Source organism: Equus caballus, chromosome 6, assembly GCF_041296265.1.
Source record: "Equus caballus isolate H_3958 breed thoroughbred chromosome 6, TB-T2T, whole genome shotgun sequence".
NCBI classification, from domain to species: Eukaryota; Metazoa; Chordata; class Mammalia; order Perissodactyla; family Equidae; genus Equus; species Equus caballus.
In genome coordinates, this window is record NC_091689.1 from 24,137,281 (window position 1) to 24,157,535 (window position 20,255).

At 47.5% G+C, this 20,255-nt stretch overlaps 1 protein-coding gene and 1 long non-coding RNA gene across 28 annotated transcripts in view; one reads left to right on the forward strand and one right to left on the reverse strand.

Moving 5' to 3' along the window:
• Positions 1-11,448, reverse strand: part of LOC138924600 (uncharacterized) — a 39,574-nt gene extending 28,126 nt beyond the window's left edge. Inside the window, exon 1 of the long non-coding RNA XR_011439581.1 lies at positions 11,396-11,448. This is a non-coding gene — a long non-coding RNA (uncharacterized lncRNA). The remainder of the gene's footprint in view (positions 1-11,395) is intronic.
• A 49-nt stretch (positions 11,449-11,497) lies between these two features.
• Positions 11,498-20,255, forward strand: part of SCLY (selenocysteine lyase) — a 35,088-nt gene continuing 26,330 nt past the window's right edge. For 5 of the 27 annotated variants that reach the window (XR_011439582.1, XR_011439583.1, XM_023642695.2 and 2 more), the window contains exons 1-2: positions 11,505-11,832; positions 14,123-14,238. Coding sequence is in view for 12 of the 27 variants with exons in the window: in XM_023642695.2 (XP_023498463.2) it covers positions 11,744-11,832; positions 14,123-14,238 (205 nt within the window). In the remaining 15 variants the exon portion in view is untranslated. Of the gene's footprint in view, positions 11,933-14,122; positions 14,239-20,255 lie in introns of all 27 variants that reach the window. The other 22 variants (XR_011439584.1, XM_023642696.2, XM_023642698.2 and 19 more) reach the window with 13 other exon arrangements.

A 20,255-nucleotide genomic window follows, 5' to 3' on the forward strand; every position in this document is an offset into this window, starting at 1 on the left:
TCGCAGTAGCTAAAACATTCTGAATGTACAGTCTTTAAAAGGAGCGTGTACTTAGTATTTGCCAGTTTCAGCGTTTCAAAGTGTCCATGCATATTTTCCTCTGTACTTAGTTACATTCCAGGGACTCACACACTTGTCTGGAAAGACGTCATGGGTGCAGAAGGCAACAGCTTCCTTCCCCAAGCCTTGGCCACAGCCAGGCCAGTCCCAGCAGAGTCCCCAGCCCACTCGTGGGCCACCTGGTGGCAGAGCCAGCGTATCTTTTTCTTAGGGCAGTGGAAACAGATTGAACAGCCCTGCTGCTGGGGTCTGGAGCTTGGCCGAAAGCCCCAGAGGGCAGACTCCCAGACAGTGATGCTGGCCAAGGTGTGTTACACGTCCTCTGGGGCCAGACCCCGCGGTTCCCAGGGTTGCTGTGTTGTCCACCCCCACTTCTTTAGAGAACTGCTGTGAAAAAAATCACAAATTCCTGTTAACATCAGACTTTTTGCTGATTTGATTATCAAATCAAGCAGAATTTTTTTCACATAAAAATTCCAGCAAGACATTAGCCACCAATTGCAGTCTTGAATAGGACACTTCTTTCCCAGCTAGTGCAGTCTATTCCAGGATTGCTTCCATTTTCATCCACTTAAGAATGTTTAATCTTGGAAAGTCAGGTTTGCTACAAGTTCATTGTTCTGGATATAATAAAATGTGTCTAGTGACATGCTAACATATAGTCTTAGTAAAATAACATTTTACTTTTCCTTTGCTAAAGAACTCAGAAAATAAAAACCATCACACCCTTCTTTTCTCCCTCCCATAGCCCTGCCTCAGACAAACCCAGCAGCCCTGAGGGCATAATCCAGAGGAATCCTCATTGCCCAGTGAACCAAAATTAATTCATTGAAAGAACTGTGGTTTGAAAAACGTTCTTCAAAAAACCCAGTGATAGAGGCGTTTGGGGACTTTGCAACGTGAAGAATGTCTGTTTATTCAGGTTCAGCTGTATAAAGAACTGAATTATTATAATCTCTTTTTTAAAAATCCATTTTAGGGTTTGTTCATTTTCATTGCTAAATTCACTGAGCCAGAGGTCTTCCAGTAAATTCACTGTTTTTTTTTTTTTTTGAGCTTATGTCAGGGCCAGTTGGAAGAAAATGCATGCCCCATGAGTTCCTGGTGCTGGAGGAGAGACTCGAGACAGCCCCATGCACAGCAGACGGATCAGTACTTGTCAGGGGCCAGTGACCAGGAGAGAGAGTTGGACAGTAGCTGTGGATGGCTGTGCACCTTATGCAGTCTCCCCACTGAGCCTCGGGTCCACCATTCACACCCAGGAGAGGTCTTGCCCTGCTCTGGTGCCCAGGTGAGGCCTGCTCGGTCTTCTCTCCGGCCTCGCAGGACTGACTTGTCCATATTGTATTTTTGGTGTTGGGTTTTCATCCCCTCGGCGTCAGACCTCATTGACCTTCCTCACGACTCGTCACTCCCAGGCAGTGCGTGGCGCTCCGTGTTGAAACATTATTTTGTTCTTAAACCAGTTGTTGGTCTTAACAAACATCTCTTTAAAAATGTACTCCAACCTTGACAGCCCTGCTCACCTGTGCCCTTCCTTCCCCTGCCCATGGAGAGGTTGAGGAGCCATAGCTGGCTGCAGCGTGTGATAAAGAGCCTTGTTTCCTATTCCTAAGAGGTTTCAGCCTCAAGTTAGAGTCTGAGGAGAGGAAACCTGTCTCCCTGGGGAATGCTGTGGCTCTCAAAGGAGCAGGAGACACGGGTAGAGCCAGTGACCGTGGATCCCACTGTGGCTGCTGTGTGCCTTGCCAGACCAGTAACGGTGGCGTGTGACACAAGCCACAGTTGACATAGGAAGAGCAGCGGGTGGAAGAAGACCTGGCCAAACGCTCTGATGACACGGAGACAAACTGTTGGGCTGACCTCCTCACGTCCTCCCCACCGTGCTGCCAGAGGCTTTCTGAAACGACCCTTCGCTGTGCCATGTCTTCCCACTGCCTCCAGAGTAAGCACCCTGGTGCCTGGCAGGTAGGGCCTGCCCACTGTGACCAGGCCCTGTCCACCCTGCCAGCCACTGTCCTGACGGCGCCGGCCTCCAAGTAGTGCTTCCGTGCCCTGGGGTGAGGTCTGCTCTCCCAAAACACCCAGCTCCCCTCTCGGGGCTCCTGTCAAGCTTCAGTTCCCATGATCCCACACTGAAGCCTATCTGACAGGCAGATGGACAGTTCTGGGGGATCCTCACCTTCCCAGGCTTCCAGAAGCACCGAGAGTGTGGTCTGCACTTGCTCACATATGTATGCCTGCCTGTCCCAGGAGTCCATCGGCAGCTGGAGCACAGGGCCTTATCCTAGCCATCCCGCAACAACTGAACAGGTTAGTACAAAGTGCTTATTCAGTGTTGACTAGAGGCAGCAGGAGCTTGCGCACACAACTACACTAGGTGCAAGCCTGCTCAAGACAGTCACTTCATCAGAAGCTGGGCACGCTGGCCACCCAGCCAATAGCTGAGGAGGGCATCTGACACCACACTGGTGTGCAGTCCACCCTTCCATCAGCTGACAGATGCTGAACAGGTTGCTTTGCTTAAGTAAATGAGCATGTGAAAAAACACTGCAGGAAAAGAAGAAATAATATCCAGCAGACTCTTAGGATGAACATGATGGTGGAAATGAAGTGTAGGATTGAAAAACTGTTTCAGTGGAAAAACCACATGTTTAGGAAAATGCAGTAAACTGCACTTTTGACTCAGAATTAAGAAGTCATAAGGAAACAATAAGCAAAAATGAAATGGCAACAGGATGAAACTATAACCATAGTAATAAATCCGCAGCACTGTAGGGCAGTAGTGATGCTGGAAAAATAGACCAATGATGTGGAGACAAATTTAATAAATTCTCCCAGAATGCAGAAGAGAAGAGAGACAGAAACCATCAGTGAGATCATGACAGAAAGGACAAAGGGGATTAGTGCTTGTGGCTAAGATGGAGCTCCAGGATGGAATGAGCTCACCCATCTGAGAAAGCAAGCACCTGTAAGTATATGCAGAATGACAGTTTTCAGACAGTGCACAGGTGGTGCAGGGCAGTGACCCCTGAGTGAGACTTGCCCGGCCTCAGCACGGGGAAGGGGGACCTCCGTGGAACCCAGCAGGCACTCTGACTTGAGATGGAACTAAGAATCTAGGGAGACCAAAGGAGCTAGCATTCCCAGGGGAGAGGGTCGCAGAGAGAGCGAGCTTTGGGGACCTGCAGAGGGGTCCTCTCAGGCCTTCAGCTGGATACTGACTAGCATATGCACCTGAGAAAACTACCTGAGGGTGGGGAAGAGCACCCCCCAAAAAGGAGCAGAGAAAATGACACTTGGGGCTCACACATGACCAGGAAGAGTGCACATCCCCATGAGCTAGAGTGGAAAACCTTGTGATTCCCAGCACCCTAGAAAGACTAGACGGGCTCAGTAACAGGAAAACATATACTAAAGGCTGCACTGGCCCCACCCAAAAATGTTACAAGCAAGCCTTAAAAGGGTGCAGTTATTTCAAAGTAACTGTGTCCCAGAACAAAGACAAATAGGATTTTAAAAACCCAAGCAGCCAAGCCCAGAAGGCCTGAGACTACCATCCCCTGTCCAGAGGCACCAGAGCAGCCAGACAGCACCTGCAAAAGGGATTCTGCCACAAGCACCTGGCCCCAAAATCCTCTGGCCACCATGGGCCTGAAGCTCTCTACCGTCCTGACACACTGGGGTCACCAGCGAGCACCGATGGGGAGCCCACCACCACGAGTGCCCAGCCAGGCAAGTCTGCATCCCTGCAGACCAGAGATTCCCATTCCCCAGTGAGACAATGACCAACCTAGCCTGGGGACATCCCATCTCAGTAGATGGGACCAGTGGGAGTCCTAGCAGCACCAGACAAACCACAGACCAAAATCACACTGCAAAGGCTCTGCTGTGCCTGGGTGCTCTTTTGTCTGGTAAAACAAAAGACTTAAGTGGAACTCACAGTGTCTTAACATAATAGAATATCCAGGATATGGGGCCAGCCCGGTAGCGCAGCAGTTAAGTTCATGTGCTCTGCTTTGGTGGCCCGGGGTTCATTGGTTTGGATCCTGGGTGTGGACCTATGAAATGCTTGTCAGGCCATGCTGTGGCAGGCGCCCCACATATAAACTAGAGGAAGATTAGCACAGATATTAGCTCAGGGCCAGTCTTCCTCAGCAAAAGGAGGAGGATTGGCAGCAGATGTTAGCTCAGGGCTAATCTTCCTCAAAAAAAAAAAAAAAAAAATATCCAGGACACAAATGAAAACCACCATCAGACCAAGAACCAGGAAAATAGAAACTTAAATGGGAAAAGACAATCAAGTGACACCAATAATGAGATGAATCAGATGTTGGAATTACCTTACAAGGATTTTAAAGCACCCATCATAAAAATGCTTCAAAACCTGATTATAAATTCTCTTGAAACAAATGAAAAAAATCTCAACAAAGATAAGGAATTTACTAAAAAAAGAAAAGAACCAAGTGAAAATTATAGAACAAAAGATTTTAAAACTTCCTGGATGGCCTCAATAGTAGAGTGGAAATGACAGAGGGCAGAATCAGTAAACTTGAGGACAGATCAGTCTGAACAACAGAGAAAAATTAGACCGAAAAAAGGGAGCTGGGGGAGGTGGACAAAGCCTCCAGGACTTATAGGGGCAAAAACAAAATATCCAGCATTCATATCATCTCAATCCCAAAAGGAGGAGAAAGAGAGGGGGGCTGAAGGAGTATTTGCAGAGATAAGGCTGAAAACTATCCAAATTTGGTCCGTGACAAAATCTTGAGATTCCAGAAGCTGAATAAATCCCCAATAGGATAAATATGAAGAAATCCATGCCAAGACACACCATAAATTATACATCTGAAAACTGAAAACAAAGAAAAAAATTTCAAAAGCAGTCAGGAATTGTGCATTACTTATAGGGGACACCAATTTGAATGACAGTGAGTTTCTCCTCAAAACCATGGAGGCCAAAAGGAAACAGCAGATACTATTCAGGTGCTGGAAAAAAATTGTCAGCCACAAATTCTATATGCAACAAAAACTTCCTTCAGCAATGATAGTGAAATCAAGATTTTCTCAGACAAAGTAAAACTAAAAGAATTTGTTACTAGCAGACCTACCTGTAAAAACTGGCTAAGGGAAGTTCTTCAGACAGAAGGGAAATGATAAAAAGGAATCTTTATCAATCATGTGATGGTTAAATAAAAATTATACTGTCTGATACTCAAGACAAGGATGTTTAAAAGTAGAGCAGGTAAAGGGACCTAAATGCAGGCGAGGGTCCCTCACTTCATTTGCAGCGGTAGAATGTTGACGCCAGGAGACTTAATGAGACGCATGTGTACGTTCTAATACTCAGAGCAGCCACTAAGGAAAGGGATACACCAAAAACAACGTGAATAGGAGTGAAATCAGCAAAGTTGGCAAAGAACTTCCAAAAACTTTCTCCCCCATAAAAACAAGAAAACTGGCAAAAATTCTCAAGAGTCAACTTTTTCAGAACTCTGGGAATTAACCAAAGGCTTGCAGCAATCCAAGGGGCATGTATGTGCTCAAGTGGGTAAATCTCAGTAAGCACAACCGGTTTGTGGCATTTTAACTTCAGCCGCATTCCTCACTCTCCAACCCCACAGTAGCCTTAAAAACTGAGAGCTAACACTCAGTGAAAACCAGTAACTTGGGAATTACCAGAGGGAGCAGAATGTGGCTGGAGCTCCTTCAAAGCCTCATCCCCAGAGAGTTTGTCGTGGTCGTTCACTGGAAGACTCCGCTTGCAGGCCCGTCTGTATTTGACCTGGTTTGGAACTCACCCAGTGTAACAATGCTTTTCCCAGGTTGCAAGATGCAATATCAATATACAAAATCAGTTATATTTATATATACTAGCAATGAACAATCCAAAAATGAAATTAAGAAGAACAATTCCATTTACAATAGAATAAAAATCAAATACTTAGAGATAAATGTAATAAAAGAAATCTAGGACTTGTACACTGAAAACTACAAAACATCACTGGAAAAAATTAAAGATGACCTAAATAAATGGAAAGACATCCTGTTTTCATGGACCAGAAGACTTAATATTATTAAGATGGCAATAATCCCCAAATTGATGTATGGATTCAGTGCAAACCCTAAAAGTCTTATGAAAATTCAAGGGACCCTGAGTAGTCAAAACAATCTTGAACAAGTTTGGAGGACCGTACTTCCCAATTTCAAAACTTACTACAAAGCTACAGTAATCAAGACAGTGTGGGCCTGGCACATAAGAAGAGACGGATCAACGGAATAGAATGGAGAGTCCAGAAATAAACCCATCCATCTATGGTCATTTGATGTGCCATGAGTGCCCAGACAACTAAAAGGGAGAAAATCAGTCTTTTCAACAAATATTTCTGAGACAACTGGATATCTACATGCAAAAGAATGCACTTGGGCTCCCACCTCATACCATATACAAAGATTAAGTCAAACTGATTAAATATCTAAATATAAGACCTAAAAATATAAAACTCTTAGAGGAAAACATAGAAATAAATTTTCATGACCTTGGGTTAGGCAAAGCATTCTTAGATGTAACACCAAAACATAAATGACAAAAGAAAGATAACTTGGGCTTGACCAGAATTTAAAATTTTATGCCTCAAAGAACATCACCAAGAAAGCAAAAAGACAGCTCACAGAATGGGAGGAAATATTTGCCGAACACCTCTGATAAAAGTCCAGTATCCAGAATATATAAAGAATTCTTACAACTCAACAATTAAGAGATAAATAACCCAATTAAAAAATGGATAAAGGATTTGAATAGACATTTCTCCAAAGCATATCTACAAATGGCCAGTAAGCACATGAATGTTCAACATCATTAGTGACAGGAAAACTTCCTCTCCACTTACTACTCACTTCTGACACCAGATGTGTGGGCTTTTTTTCCCCACGTAGACTAATTCTGACAGCAGCTGGGTGTCCCTACAATTCAATCCAATTCTGACACCATCTAACTGCAGTTAGCATCAGATCCCACAGGTTAAGGGCTCAGTCCTACAAGACTGCCCCCCACTGCAGATGCCAATCACAAGTCCAGGCCTCTGGGACTTCTGATTGACTGACTGAATATATATCAGGGGCTCCCATGACCCCATCTTTGGGTGCGGTAATTTCCTAGAAAGCTCACAGAACCCAGGAAAACAGTTTTCTTACTAGATTACAAGTTTATTACAAAATGATATGACTCAGGAACAGTCAGATGGAAGAGATGCATAAGGCAAGGTAAGGGGGAGGGGCACGGAGCTTCCATGCTGTGTCCAGGTGCGCCACCCTCCCCGCACCTCATGTGTTCACCAACCTGGAAGCTCTCTCTAAACCCCTTCAGTTAGCGTTTTTATGGAGGCTTCATTATGTAGGTGTGATTGATTAAATCAGTGGCCACTCATGATTAAACTAGACGTCTAGCCTCTGTCCCTTCCTCAGAGGTCAGGGGCAGGGGAGGGGTAGAGCCGAAAGTTCCAACCCTCTAATCGTATGGTTGGTTCCCCTGAAACTGGCCCCCCATCCCTAGGGGCAAGCTGGAGTGTGGTTGAAAAGGACTTGTTATGAATAACAAAAGATGTTCCTTTCACCTTTATCACTCTTATCAAGTAGGAAGTTCCAAGGGTTTTAGGAGTGCTGTGCCAGGAACAGGGACAAAGATGAAATATACATTTCTTATTATAAATCACAACATCACAATTAGTCATCAGGGAAATGCAAATGAAGACTACTGCACACAGACTCGGATGGCTAAAATAAAAGACAGATAGATGATAGCAAATGTTGCTGAGGATGTTGAGAAATTAGAATCCTCATCCATTGCTGGTGGGAATGTGAAACAGTGCAGCTGCTTTTGAAAACATTTTGGAAGTTCTTCAACAAGTTAAACATAAAGTTACCATATTACCCAGCAATTCCACTTCTAAGTATATAATCAAGAGAAATGAAAACATCTCCATGTAAAAACTTGTACATGAATGTTCAGGGCAGCATTGTTCATAACAGTAAAAAAATGGAAACAACTCAAATGTTCATCAAATGATGAATGGAAAAACGAGATGTACAGCCAGGCAAGGGAATAGTAACCATTAATAAAAATAAATTATTGATACTTGGTACAACCTGGATGAACCCTGAAAACATTATCCTAACTGAAAGAAGCCAGATGCAAAACGCCACATGGTGTATAATTTGATTTATATGAAATGCCCAGAAAAGGCAAACTGTAGAGATAGACAGTATCTTAGTTGTTGCTGGGGAAGACGGAATGGGAACTGAATGCTCATAAGGAGTGTTTTTTGGGGGGTGATAAAAATGTTCTGGAATTAGACAGGGGTGATGGTCGCAAAACTGAAACCAGGGGCCAATTTGCTTTAACAATACTCAGTTGTGTGAAAAAGTAGTTAAATAACACATTACTAAAACCCACCCTGTAGATAACATCTCTGATGTTTGGGTCACCATGCCTCCATGGTCACAGGCACTTAAGTTTTTCAGTAACTGAGAGTTGACTCCTTGTCCAGTTCAGGCTGGTTAAAACCACCGACTTATCAACTAGGCTTGCTTGGATGACCAATAATAGGTGACCCTTTGACATCAAGGAGCCTAAAACTCCACCCTTAGATCATGGTAACACTGCCATTTTGTGAACATGTGTCCTATGAAGAGCCATAAAGCTTGACTGTGCGTGCACAGATCATCAAATACCTCCCCCCTCCTTACCTCCAATCATCTGGTCCCACACTTCAGACCGCCCCGCCCCTCTACCTCATAAATATCTCTAGTCTCCATTTTTGGGGAGGCAGATTTGATTTGTTCTCCCATCTCCTTGCTTGCCTGCCTTGTGAATAAACTCTTTCTCTGCTGCAAACTCATCGTCTCAGTGATTGGCCTAATCACGCAGTGGGGAAAAGGAACCTGCTTTGGTAACACAGCCTTGTGAATATATTAACTTTTACATTTTAAAAGGGTGAATTTCATGGTATGTGAATTTTATCTGTTTTTAAACACGATTTGAGAAATCGAGATAGAATACTAAAAAATGTTTGAATAACCCACAAGAAGGCAAGTAAAGAGAAACAGGGTTTAGAACCAGATGAAACAAATAATAAGATGGTAGATTTCAGAGCTAACAATAATTATGTGTAAATGGTCTAACATACCAAAGGACAAAGATTGGCAGAGTGGATTACTATAGTTTTAGAAGATGTTACCACTGTGGAAAACTGGATAAAGGCCCTCCTATCATTTATTACAGCCAGATGTAAATCTACAATGATCTCAGCACCCAAAAGGGTAAACTTTACAATGATGATAGATAGCTCTATTACCTTTTTTCCTTAGGTATGAGTCTGTGTGTTGAATTTACTCTCACTTTCATGGAGATAGCATTCCTCAAATGTTTGGTCTAATTATCACATCCTGTTAGGTCACCTGTTGCATCTGTTTGACCAGCCCACTTGGAATCCTGTTGGCTGCTCCTGCAAGCTGCACCATACACTGCTGTTTCTAAGAGCGGAGGAGAGGCAAAATGGCCAACCCAGCACCTGGTCCTCTGTCCGTGGGCACTCTGTTCTTTCTGGGTATCACCAGCCGTGTGGGGCGCCATCTTGTCTCTCTGACTCTACTCACAGTATGCGCCGGGAAACACAAACACTCTAACTGCTGCCTAACTAGTCCAAGGAATGCTTGAGATGAATCACCTTGTCGGTGGCCCCTGGCCACCTCCAGCTCCCAGCCTCACAGCCTTCCCTAGAGATTTAGAGGATGAAACCTGCCCCTACCTTTCAATTCACCCCACCCTCCCGCCCCCTACGCTGCCTTTGCTTAATCATCTGCTCACTCACCACCTCCAGGACTTTGGCTCTTCTTTCTCTTTTACCTTGTTTCCTTGTTAGCTACCTTCTTCAGCCTAGAAACAGATTCTGTCTCTAAAATATTTCCCCTTGATCTTGTACCCCTTTTCAGCTCCTTCTTTTCTCAACTTTTTGAAGAGCTGACAACATTCCCAACTCTTTCATGTCCCGTTCGTTCCTCAACTCTTTGCACCCTCAGTTTCACAAACATACCCTGACTGCTCCACTGAAATTTCTCTTGCTAAATTCATCAGTGCCTCCCAATTGTAACATACGATGGGCACTTCCAGATTACCTCTCAGTTGCACTTTACGCTGTCATCTGACTTTGACATTCTTCCCTAATTCCCTTTCCTTTCCTCTCCTGTTGTCTGTCCTTGTGTTCCTTTGTATCAATTTGCTTCTTAAATTTTGGTGTGTCCTTTGCTGTTGGCTGCATGTGGCAAGAAATGAGCTGTTTGCAAGCAAGAACGAAAGGAAATCAAGAATCTGGATACGTGGAGACTTGCAATGCTGAAAAAGAGGACTTCTTCTGGACCCCCAACAGGAGAGAAAATTGAGAAAGTCTACGAAAAGTCAACTTCTTGGCAAACCATCCCTGCATTCAAATTCTGGCTCCATCGCTACCCGAGTGACCTTGGGCAAGATGCTGAACTTTCTTGTACCTTGATTTCCTCATATATAAAATGAGGATAACAGTACCCACTGGATAAGGGTGTTATGAGGATTAAATTCATGAATCCATGAAAGGTGTTTAGAACAGTGCCTGGCATGTCCTCAGGGCTCAATATTGTGCCAGGTCGATGGCTTCATCAGAATTCAGGAATCTGGATCTCCGCCCTCTCTCACCACCTTCACAACTGACTTCCGTCACGGCCGAAGGGATACACGCATGGCAGACGCTCCCACTAGACTGTCACAAACAGCTCACCGCGTCCACATCTCACCCATCACTTTCCCCTCCTGTTCCTTCCTATCAGGGTAGAGGCACTAACATCCTAAGTCCCTTCGTTAATCCTTGCGTCCCCACTCTCCCACATGCCCCGCATTCAGCTGTCCCCATTCCTGCCTATTTTCACCCTAAACCTATCTGAACCCACCTTTGCTGCGTTTCTACGCCCACTGCTTAGTGTTCCCCATCTCCTGCCTTGGCTATTGTAACAGCCTGCAGCCGGCCTCGCGACCTCTACTCCAGACCCCTCAATCCATCCTCGATAAAGGATTCCTAATTTCAGCGTCACCCAGGAGACGATCGATCACGCACTCCCAGAGCCGCCCCCCGACTCCAGGGTCGGATGTCTCACGAGCCCCAGGGACTGCGGTGACGCAGAGCTGTGGTCCGCTTGCTCACGGGCGCCGCCTTCCCGCTGACTGCCCAGGGGCCCGCGGAGCTGAGGAGCCCGGGAAACGCCCCGGCCCGGCCCGGCCACCCCCGAGTCCCCGCCACCACCTGTCTACCTCTGGGCCAGCGCCTCCTGCCTGCGCTCCGCCGCCGTGACCACGCCCCCTGTGACGGGCCCTGAGCCCCGCCCCTAGTCCGTCACCTGACCCCGCGCAGCCAATCAGCATTCCACCGTGTCCCAGCGCTGGGAGCCCCTCTTCCCCCCTCCCCCGGGAGCCCGCGGCCCGCTGAAGCGCAGGGATTGGCCGGGACTGCGCAGCTCAGCCAATCCGGACACGCTCCAGACCCTTCGGCCCCGCCTCCTTCCGCCGCGCTCCCGGTGGCGCTCCCGGGCTTGACCCGCTCCGCTGGTTGGGGCAGCGCCGGGGGCGGTTGGGTGGGAGCTGGGCCGCGGTGGGGCCGGGATGGAGGCGGTCGCTGCGCCGAACAGGGACGTGCGGGTGCGCGCGGCGAGTCCGCCCGGCGGCCGCGGAGAGAAGAGCCCGCCAGAGAGGTACGCGCCTGGAGGGGAAGGCGGGGACAGCCGCCGGCGCCCTTCTCCGGGAAGCCCTCCGGACGCCGCGAGCCGAGGTCGGGGTGCCCTGCCCGGGGAGGTCAGAGCGGGTAGCTGGCGGGTGGTCACTCTCTGGGAGAGGGCGCGGCCGGCCGGTGGTCGCTCGGGGGCATGGGCTCCCACGCGGGGATGCAGCGCTGGTCGGCTGGCCGCGAGGGAGGCCTAAATCAGGGGTGCGAGCTGGGAGGACGAGCGGATGCGAGGCATCCAGGAGTGACATCCAGGAGTCAGCCGCACAAGTTCTGGGGAAGGGCACGCCGGGAAGAGGGAACAGCGGCTGCAAAGGCCGGAGGGCGGAAAGGAGCCTGCGGAGCGCGCGTGGCTGGGAGGAGGGCCTTGTCGGAGCAGCTGTCAGCGAGCAGAGCCACAGCCCAGGGAGGACTTTGGGGTGTATTCTAAGGGGGTTGGGGATCTTGGAAGTTTGAGCAGGGCAGTGATGTAATTTAATTATAAGGAATCCTGGCTGCTTTGTAGAGAGTAGGGACGGGGTAGGGTGTGGGACAGGGGAGGAAACGGGGAAACCAGTTGGAATCTTGTGTAATAATCTAGGAGGGAGAGGTGTTGTGGCCCCGAGTGTGGCAGTGGTGGCACTGGTGTAGGGGAAAGGTGGGATTGAGGAGGATGCCTCCCAGGCTACTGGCCTGAGCAGCTGGGAGAGTGGGGATAACGACAGGGAGGCCCTTCCGGTCCACACTGCTTCTTCAGCCTCCTGGAACGACTTCCCCTGGAGGGGAGGGGTGTGCATTTTCTTGTTTTGAGTCTTGTTCCTCCAGTCCAGGAATGTGTTCAGAACTTTTGGCGAGTGGGGAAAGAATAATCCTCTCTACGTGAATATGAGGAATGTGTGTGTGTCTTTAAAATTTCAGTCCAGGCCTAAATCCGACCGTTCCTTTCATTAGACTTTCTGCTTTGGTTGCGATGAAGCGAAGGGAGCTGGGAAAATGTCCCCTAGGGAGACTGAGTGGAGAGGAGATTCACCGTGGCTTCTTATTTTTTCGTTCTGAACCTAATAGAGTTTAGCTTTCCCATCCCATGTTCTTAGCACTTCAAGGAAGCAGCAAATCCTGGAGCAGAGTAATCTATAAAACGCTAACCTGAAATTCAAGCCGCAAAGTAGCTTAGCCACACAGCAGATTGAAAACCTGTAGTCACTCAGCAGACACGGGTAGCCTGAGGAACTTTGCGACACTTACTTATAGGAAGTGAGAGCAGAGTTAGGGGCACATGCCGGTTTAGGTCACAGCAGGACCCGGAGATTCCTACCACGGAGTGGCCAAGCAGGGCTGGTCAAACTTCCCAAAGCCCCAAAGCCTTGAACCTGTCAGGTGACCTTGGACAGCTCATAGACAAGGTGCTGCATTAAAACCCTCCATGGTTTTAAAAAAAACCTCTATTTTAACGGCCATGGTTGCTAATTGTGTTTGAATTTTCTTGTGGACTGGTTTAAGCACTGTTGTTGATTTTAAAGTCAGATAAAATAATAGTATCAGGTAGGATTACTACTATATACATTTCTGAAAGTTTCTGAAGGTTTCTGATGAGGGTAAAAAGAGGTGCAGATACGTATGCGGGCCCTTTCAGGGAATGTGCGTGTTCTGCGCTGTTCACTTTGTCACCTGGTAAGTGGAGCCCCTGCTGTGTGCCAGCCGTTGTTCTGTGTTGGCCACAGAACAGAGAGGAAAACTGACTGAGCCCGTCACCTTCTACTGAGGCAGACAATGAACGAGGAACAAGTCTAGAGTGTCAGATGATGAAGAGTGCCCCCAAGAAATGGAGGACGGAGAGGGGGCACGGAGCTCAGGCAAGGAGGGACGTGTGGCTGCAATTTTCTTTAGAGCCACAGGGAGCCCCAGAAGATGTCAAGTTGGAGCAGAGACCTAAAAAGGAAGGTGGGGGCAAGGGGCGTGGTCATTCTAGGCAAAGCAAACCGAAAGTGCAAGGGGAGAAGGGGTGGGGGGACGTGCCCAGATCACACCAAGGCCTAATCTAAAGTCTAAGTGGATCGTCTCTTATCAGTTGTAAAGGAAACTAGCAAATACTAGACTATTGGAAACTCTGCATACGTTTTCCATCAGTAATGAAGATTTGGACATTTCCAAGTGCAGTTTGTGGAGCCTGCGCAGTGTCTATGCGGAGGAGCGTACTGCCCTTGACGGTGTTTGCTCCTATAGATGGGATAGACGTAGGGCAGCCGTGGTTCCATGTTCCATCTCCTTTGTTGTCTTTCCAGCAGGCAAGTTTACATGGACTATAATGCCACCACCCCCCTGGAACCAGAAGTCATCCAGGCTGTGACCGAGGCCATGCGGGAAGCCTGGGGAAATCCCAGCAGTGCTTACCCAGCAGGTAATTCTAGAAGATGCGCACGGATGGGAGATGTGGGGGGCAGAGGCCCTCTTAGGGAACTGCACACCACATGCGGTCGCTTGGTTTTGAACAGATTTGCTGTTAACTGCAAATCTTTAGCCGTAACTTTTGGTAGTTTTTTTCTGAGAAGTCCAAATTTGTACATTGAGCCCCGTTGATACCATGATCTTTCCTCTTTGACAGACTCTCCTGTCGCCCTTTCCCAGGTGAAAAAGATGTCGTCTTTGGAGTTATTTGTAATGACAGTACCTACTAAAATCCTTTCATGTGTCTGTCTCGGTCGATCCTTACAAAATTTGCAAAATTGATCTTTTAAATCATCAGGATCACATATAATCCTGGCCTTTCCTTTTTTTTTTTAGCAAAAATTACTTTTAAGTTCTTTACTTTCATTATGATTATAAATATTCCCATTTGTTTTTCATTTCTTCTTGTTTTAATGTATTGCATTACATTGGAGATTTTGGAGAATAATTTGTGTCAAATCACTAGTTATGTGGCAAAGTTACATTGTGTTTTTCCCACAGTGAGCTAAAATTATACCTTTCTTGTTTATCAGGGATAATTAAGACAAACTATCTTAACTGTGGATTATGCTGAACTGAAGTAACTTTCATCTACTGCCAGGCCCTGGCATTTAGTAATAGCCATGTACAACTTTATGAGTTTCCTGGGTTTTCATATCTGTTTGCTTATTAAAAGCTTCACAACTTGAGAACTAAACACTGTTTCAAAGTCAGGTGCTAGTCACTCATTAACTTCTCTGCCGGTTTACTTGGAACCTGTATTCTGGCTAACCTGGACCTTGCCTGTGTGTAATCTTTCCTCTAGAAAAATTTAACTTTCTGAGGCATTAAGCTTGAGAATATGGAGAACAATGAAATGCGAATAAAAAGCATTTATCATAAAGAAGTTTAGGAATAACCCTCAGGGAAAACTAATGTTCTTGACCAGACAAAGTCTGTCAGTGTCTTTTCAGTGGCCTTGACAGCCTTTGTTTTGACACATTAAGAACCGTAACTAAAGAATGCATTGCAGTCACTTTCTGTTGATTCTCAGGTAGAAATGCAAAAAGAAAAGAAAGAAAATCACCTTTACAATAGAATGGTGTAATTATTTTCACAATATTATGATTTAAGAATGATAACCATTTCTTTGGGGAGAATTCATTTTACAGGAGGTCTTAGGGCTGGGTGGGAAGAGGTTATCATAGCCTTGCCTGTAATAGTAAAAAGCTGGAAAGAACCTCAGTGTCCATGAGTCGAGCACTGATTGCATGAAATGTGCTGAGGCCCTGGGATGGAGTTCTGGACCCTGTTGAAGTGACAGTGTGGAGTGTGTCAATGGCCTAGAAGGAGAGTAGTGGCATCTGGTTCAAATGGAAAAGGCGTGATATAAAACAGGACGCGCGGTATGATTTCATTATTTTCCCCTACCCACCCCCCAAGGAAAAAGTTTTGTCTGAGCAAGTGTGGAAAATGTATCGTATAGTTTTGCTGTGAGAGACAGAAACCCCAATAGCAGTAGCTTAAACAGCTTGAAGTTTATTTCTCTTGCAGTCCAGGGCCCACGTGGTCACTCAGCGATGACTAAGGACCCCAGCTCCATCTGTCTTTTTCTTCTTCCCCTCTGTGGTCAAGATGGCTGCTCCAGCTCAAGCCATCATGTCAGCAGTCCAGCCTGTGGGAAGGAGAAAGAGGAGGAGAAACAGGTGCCTGAGTCCTTCAGAGACACTTGTGGAAGTTGTAGGTACCACTCTGGCTTAGAACCATTGCCAGAGGTTGGTGGTCCTATGGCCACAAGTTGGCATGCCAATTGCAATGGAAGTTGGGAGATGAAGTCTTAATTCTTAATTAATCTAAGAGTTTTGTAATCTAAATGCGGCCTTAATTCAGCCATAAGCCAGCTGACAGTGTCACTGTGGTAGGAGGGGAGAGTGGCAGAGAGGACAACCGGAGCCCAGCATGGATGTGAGGTACACCAAATACTTCCACCACAGTTGTATTTGAGTAGGGGGCTTGTGGGACATTTGGGGTATTTTCTTTTTGTTTTCTAGATTTAAATTTTTCTACAGTCGGCATGCGTAGTGTAATAAAAGTAAAAGTTTACTAAGGCCCAGGTTTAGGGAGACGTCTCTTCAAGTCTGTTCTTACACTGAAGTGATGGCAAGCAGACGCTTCAGTATGGTGTGCTCCAGCTGCCCCGTCTCAGTCACTTTGAGTGCCCTTCGCTTGTGAGATGACGGACGGGTGTTAAGTTTGTATGGTGAGTTAGATGCATGGGGTTTCCGCATGCACCCCACTTTTGTTAGTGGTGGCCTGTGAGGTGGCACGGATTAGGGTTCCAGGTTTGCAGCTGAGGGTGCCCACTCTCAGAGCGGTCAGCAGCATTCAGTGTCATGCGCTGGTCCTCCCGTGGAACCAGCTCTGTTAGCTCTGGGTTCTGGCCTTTCCCACCGTAGCCCCTCTGACTGCAGTCAGCGCTTCCCCAGCTCCTGTGCCCATAGCATCTTCTGATGCTCAAGGCCGCCCTGCCTCAGGTTGGAGGGTCTGTGACGTAATGAGACTTGCACTCACCTCCAAGGACTTGAGTCCTTTTTAATGACATGGAAAACCAGACTTCTGTGAGTGTTCCACCTTAGCCATTCATGCACCATGCTAAGGTGCTTACTCTGAGCCTGGTGGAGAGAACCTCGAACAAAACCGACCTCCTGCCTTTAGGGGGCTTCTGTTCTTCTGGGAGGGGGAGGGAGGGGGGCAGACAGTGAACAGATCAACAAACACAACCGTGTTAGTGGAAAGGGTCCTGTGGGGAACTATCCAGCAGGATGAAGGACTGGGCAGTGCTTGGGGTTGTGGGGCGGCTGCCTTTGTACAGAATGATCCAGATCTCTGATGACGGGGTGTTTGCATAGAGATGAGAGAGGGGCATCCGGGGGAGCACTGCAGGCAGAGGGAGTGTGCCGGTGATGAGGGAGTTCTGGTGGGCTGGGCATTGGGGTCCGGGAGGTTTGGGGGCAGTGCCGTCTGGGTCTGTGGAGGCCACTGTGAGGGCCCAGCTTTCATCTAACTGAGCTGGAGCATGTCTGGAGGATTCCGAGCAGGGGAGTGACGTGATTAACACAGCAGTCCTCAAACCTTTCCATCTCACGACCCCTTTACACCCTTAAGACTTAACAAGGACTCCAAAGAGCTATGGTGTGTGCGTGCCGTGCGCACAGACACTTGCCATGTTAGAAATGAAAACTGAGAAACTTTAAGTAAATATGTGTTTATTAGTTCATTAAAAATGGCAATAATGAATTCATTACACGTTAACCTTTTTTACAGAAAACAGACTCTCTTTTCCAAAACAGAGCAAGTTTCGTGAGCAGCATGGCATTGTTGCACGTGTCTGAAAGTCTGTTTAACGTCTGGCTGAGGAGAACGCGGTGCAGCCCCGTCGTGCTCCCGTGTCCATTCTGTCGCCGTGCTCCCATCGTGTAACCTCTGCAAGGCTTCTCTCTATGCATGAGAGAAAGTGAGTGGAAAAAAGGCAGATGACGTCTTAGTATCATTAGGAAAATAGTTTTGACTTTGTGAGCCTCATGAACGTGCCTTGAGGACCCCCAGAGTTCCTCAGACACACTTTGAGAACAGCTGATGGAACCAGAGCTGGCTGAGCGCCGACTGTGCACCGAGCGCTGTTCTGGGTTCGGGAGGCATTTGTTTGGCCGCTACGTGGAGGATGAACCCAGTGGGGTCAGTGGAGTTGGGGGACCTCCTAGGAGAATATTTCAGCAGTGGCCTTGACTTGCTGGGGCAGTGGGGCGGTGGAGAAGTGGGGTGGGCTCTGGGTATTTTTGATAGCAGAGCCTACAGGATTTGCTGATGGATTAGATAACAGGGGACGAGAAAGGCAAGAGCCAGGGCTTTCGGCCTGGGCCCCTCGAAGGGTCGAGTGGCCATTTCTTTGCTGAGATGGGAAAGACAAGTTTGGGGGAGAAGTTGCGCATTCAGCTTTGAGCGCGTGTGGTTTCAGATGTCTGTTGGGGATCCAGGTGGAGGGAGTGGAGCCCGCAGCAAGGTCTGGGGTGGAAGTTTGGGAGTCAGTCATCAACATCCAACTGGTGCTCAGAGTCTTGAGTTGCTGACGGAGGGAGGAGCCTGAGGAGCCGGCCAGGCCTCGGCTATCTCAGCCTGGGACTGGAGCCTCACCAGCAGGGGAGGAGGTGGGGCCCAGGGCAGGGCTGCTGGCAGGGGGAGGAGGTGAGGACCCGAATTTCGCCACACGGGGACCTTGGTAAGAGTAGATAAGGGGCCAGGTGGCCTGAATGCCTGATTGCAGTGTGTTCAAGAGGGAACAGAGATCGTAAAGGAAAAGAAGAAACGGGCTGTAACTGGAGGGAGGTAGAGGGTCAGGGGTCTTTGACGTGAGGAGTAGCAAAGTGAAGGTGACCTGCTTTAATGAGTGGGTGATGGGCGCCCCACACAGCCCTACGACTCCTCGTTCCCTCTGAGCGGCAGGAGTGCAGAGCTCTCGCTGAGGCTCAGTTACGGTCACCGTCTTGTGCTGGCTTGCCTGCGTGATCCCTGGCTGCCGCTCTGTTGTAACTCTGCCCTTTATGTTTAATTACACTTTTTGCCAAAGTTTGATTTTGGGAACTGTAACATCTGCAGAAAAGTTGAAATAAAGTATAATGAACACCTGCATTTCCTTTACCTGGATTCAGCAATTATCAACACTTTGCCAGTTGTAAATAGCATGAGGCTTCACTGCTGGATACGTAAGCTTGTGTCTCCTGTGTAACCACAGTAACCATAGTTCCCACCCAAGAAATCGAAGCTTAATCTAATAACAGTATCTAATTGCCATTCATATTCCAGTTTCCTTGATTATGCATTTCTGTTTCAAGGGGCGTTAGATGCCTTTTGAAAATATAAATTCTAAGTAGATGAAAAGAGCAACCAGGAGGTTGTTTCAGGCAGTTGCCCTCTCTGTTCAAAGGGGGCGTGGTTCCAGTTGTTCACCAACGTGTACCGTGGTCTCCCATGTCTGCTCAGTGTGCCGACGGACGGTGCGCTGCGAGCCCCTCCTCCTTTGACAGCTCTCCTGCAGTATAAGTAACACACACTAAACTGCAGAGTCGAAGTGTGCAATTTGATAACTTTTGACACATGTTCATACCCGTGAAGCCATCCCCACCATCAAGATGGTCAATGTTTCCATCGCCCCCAAAAGTCCCCTGGTGCCGCTTCGTAATCCCGCCCCCAGGCAACCAGTGAGATGTTTTCTGTCACTGTGGATTAGTGTGCATTTTCTATATTTTTCTGAAAATGGAATCTTACAGGGTTTTTGTCCAGCTTCTTTCAGTCGACAGAGCTCATCCACGTTGCTGGGTGTACCGACAGTCTATTTCTTTTTACTGCTGAGTAGTTTTCTATTGTCTGGCTGGACGGCCGTGTGTTCACGCGTTCGTCTGTTTGTGGACATTTGGGCTGTTTCCAGTTTTTGGCTATTACAGATAACAGTGCTGTGAATATTCGTGTATGAGTCCTGGACATCTGTTTGCTTTTCTCTCAGTAAGTAGCGTTTACCTTAAGTACCTAGGAGCAGAGTGGCTGGATCCTATGGTGGGTGTGCATTTGTCTTCTTAAGGAACTGCCATCCTCTCTCCAAAGTGGTTGTCCCATGCTCTCTTCCCGCTCGCCGTGTATGAGAGTCACAGCTCCTCCAGGTCCTGCCGAGCGCTCAGAATGGTCAGTCCTCTCATTTTAGCCCTTCTCATTGGTATATGGTGGTGCTGAGGTAGCCCCACGAGTCCTTATTTAGAAGCGTCTCCAAGACTTGTTGATAAGTGGAAAAACGGAAGTTTTTGCAAAGCAATATGTAAATTATGAAACCTCTTTTTGAAAAGAAGAAAGAAAACCCTGCAAAAGGCTTATATGGAGGTGTGTAAGTGCCTTGGAGAAGGTCAGGAGCGCCGTACACCGCCAGACTGGCAACAGCGATTGCCC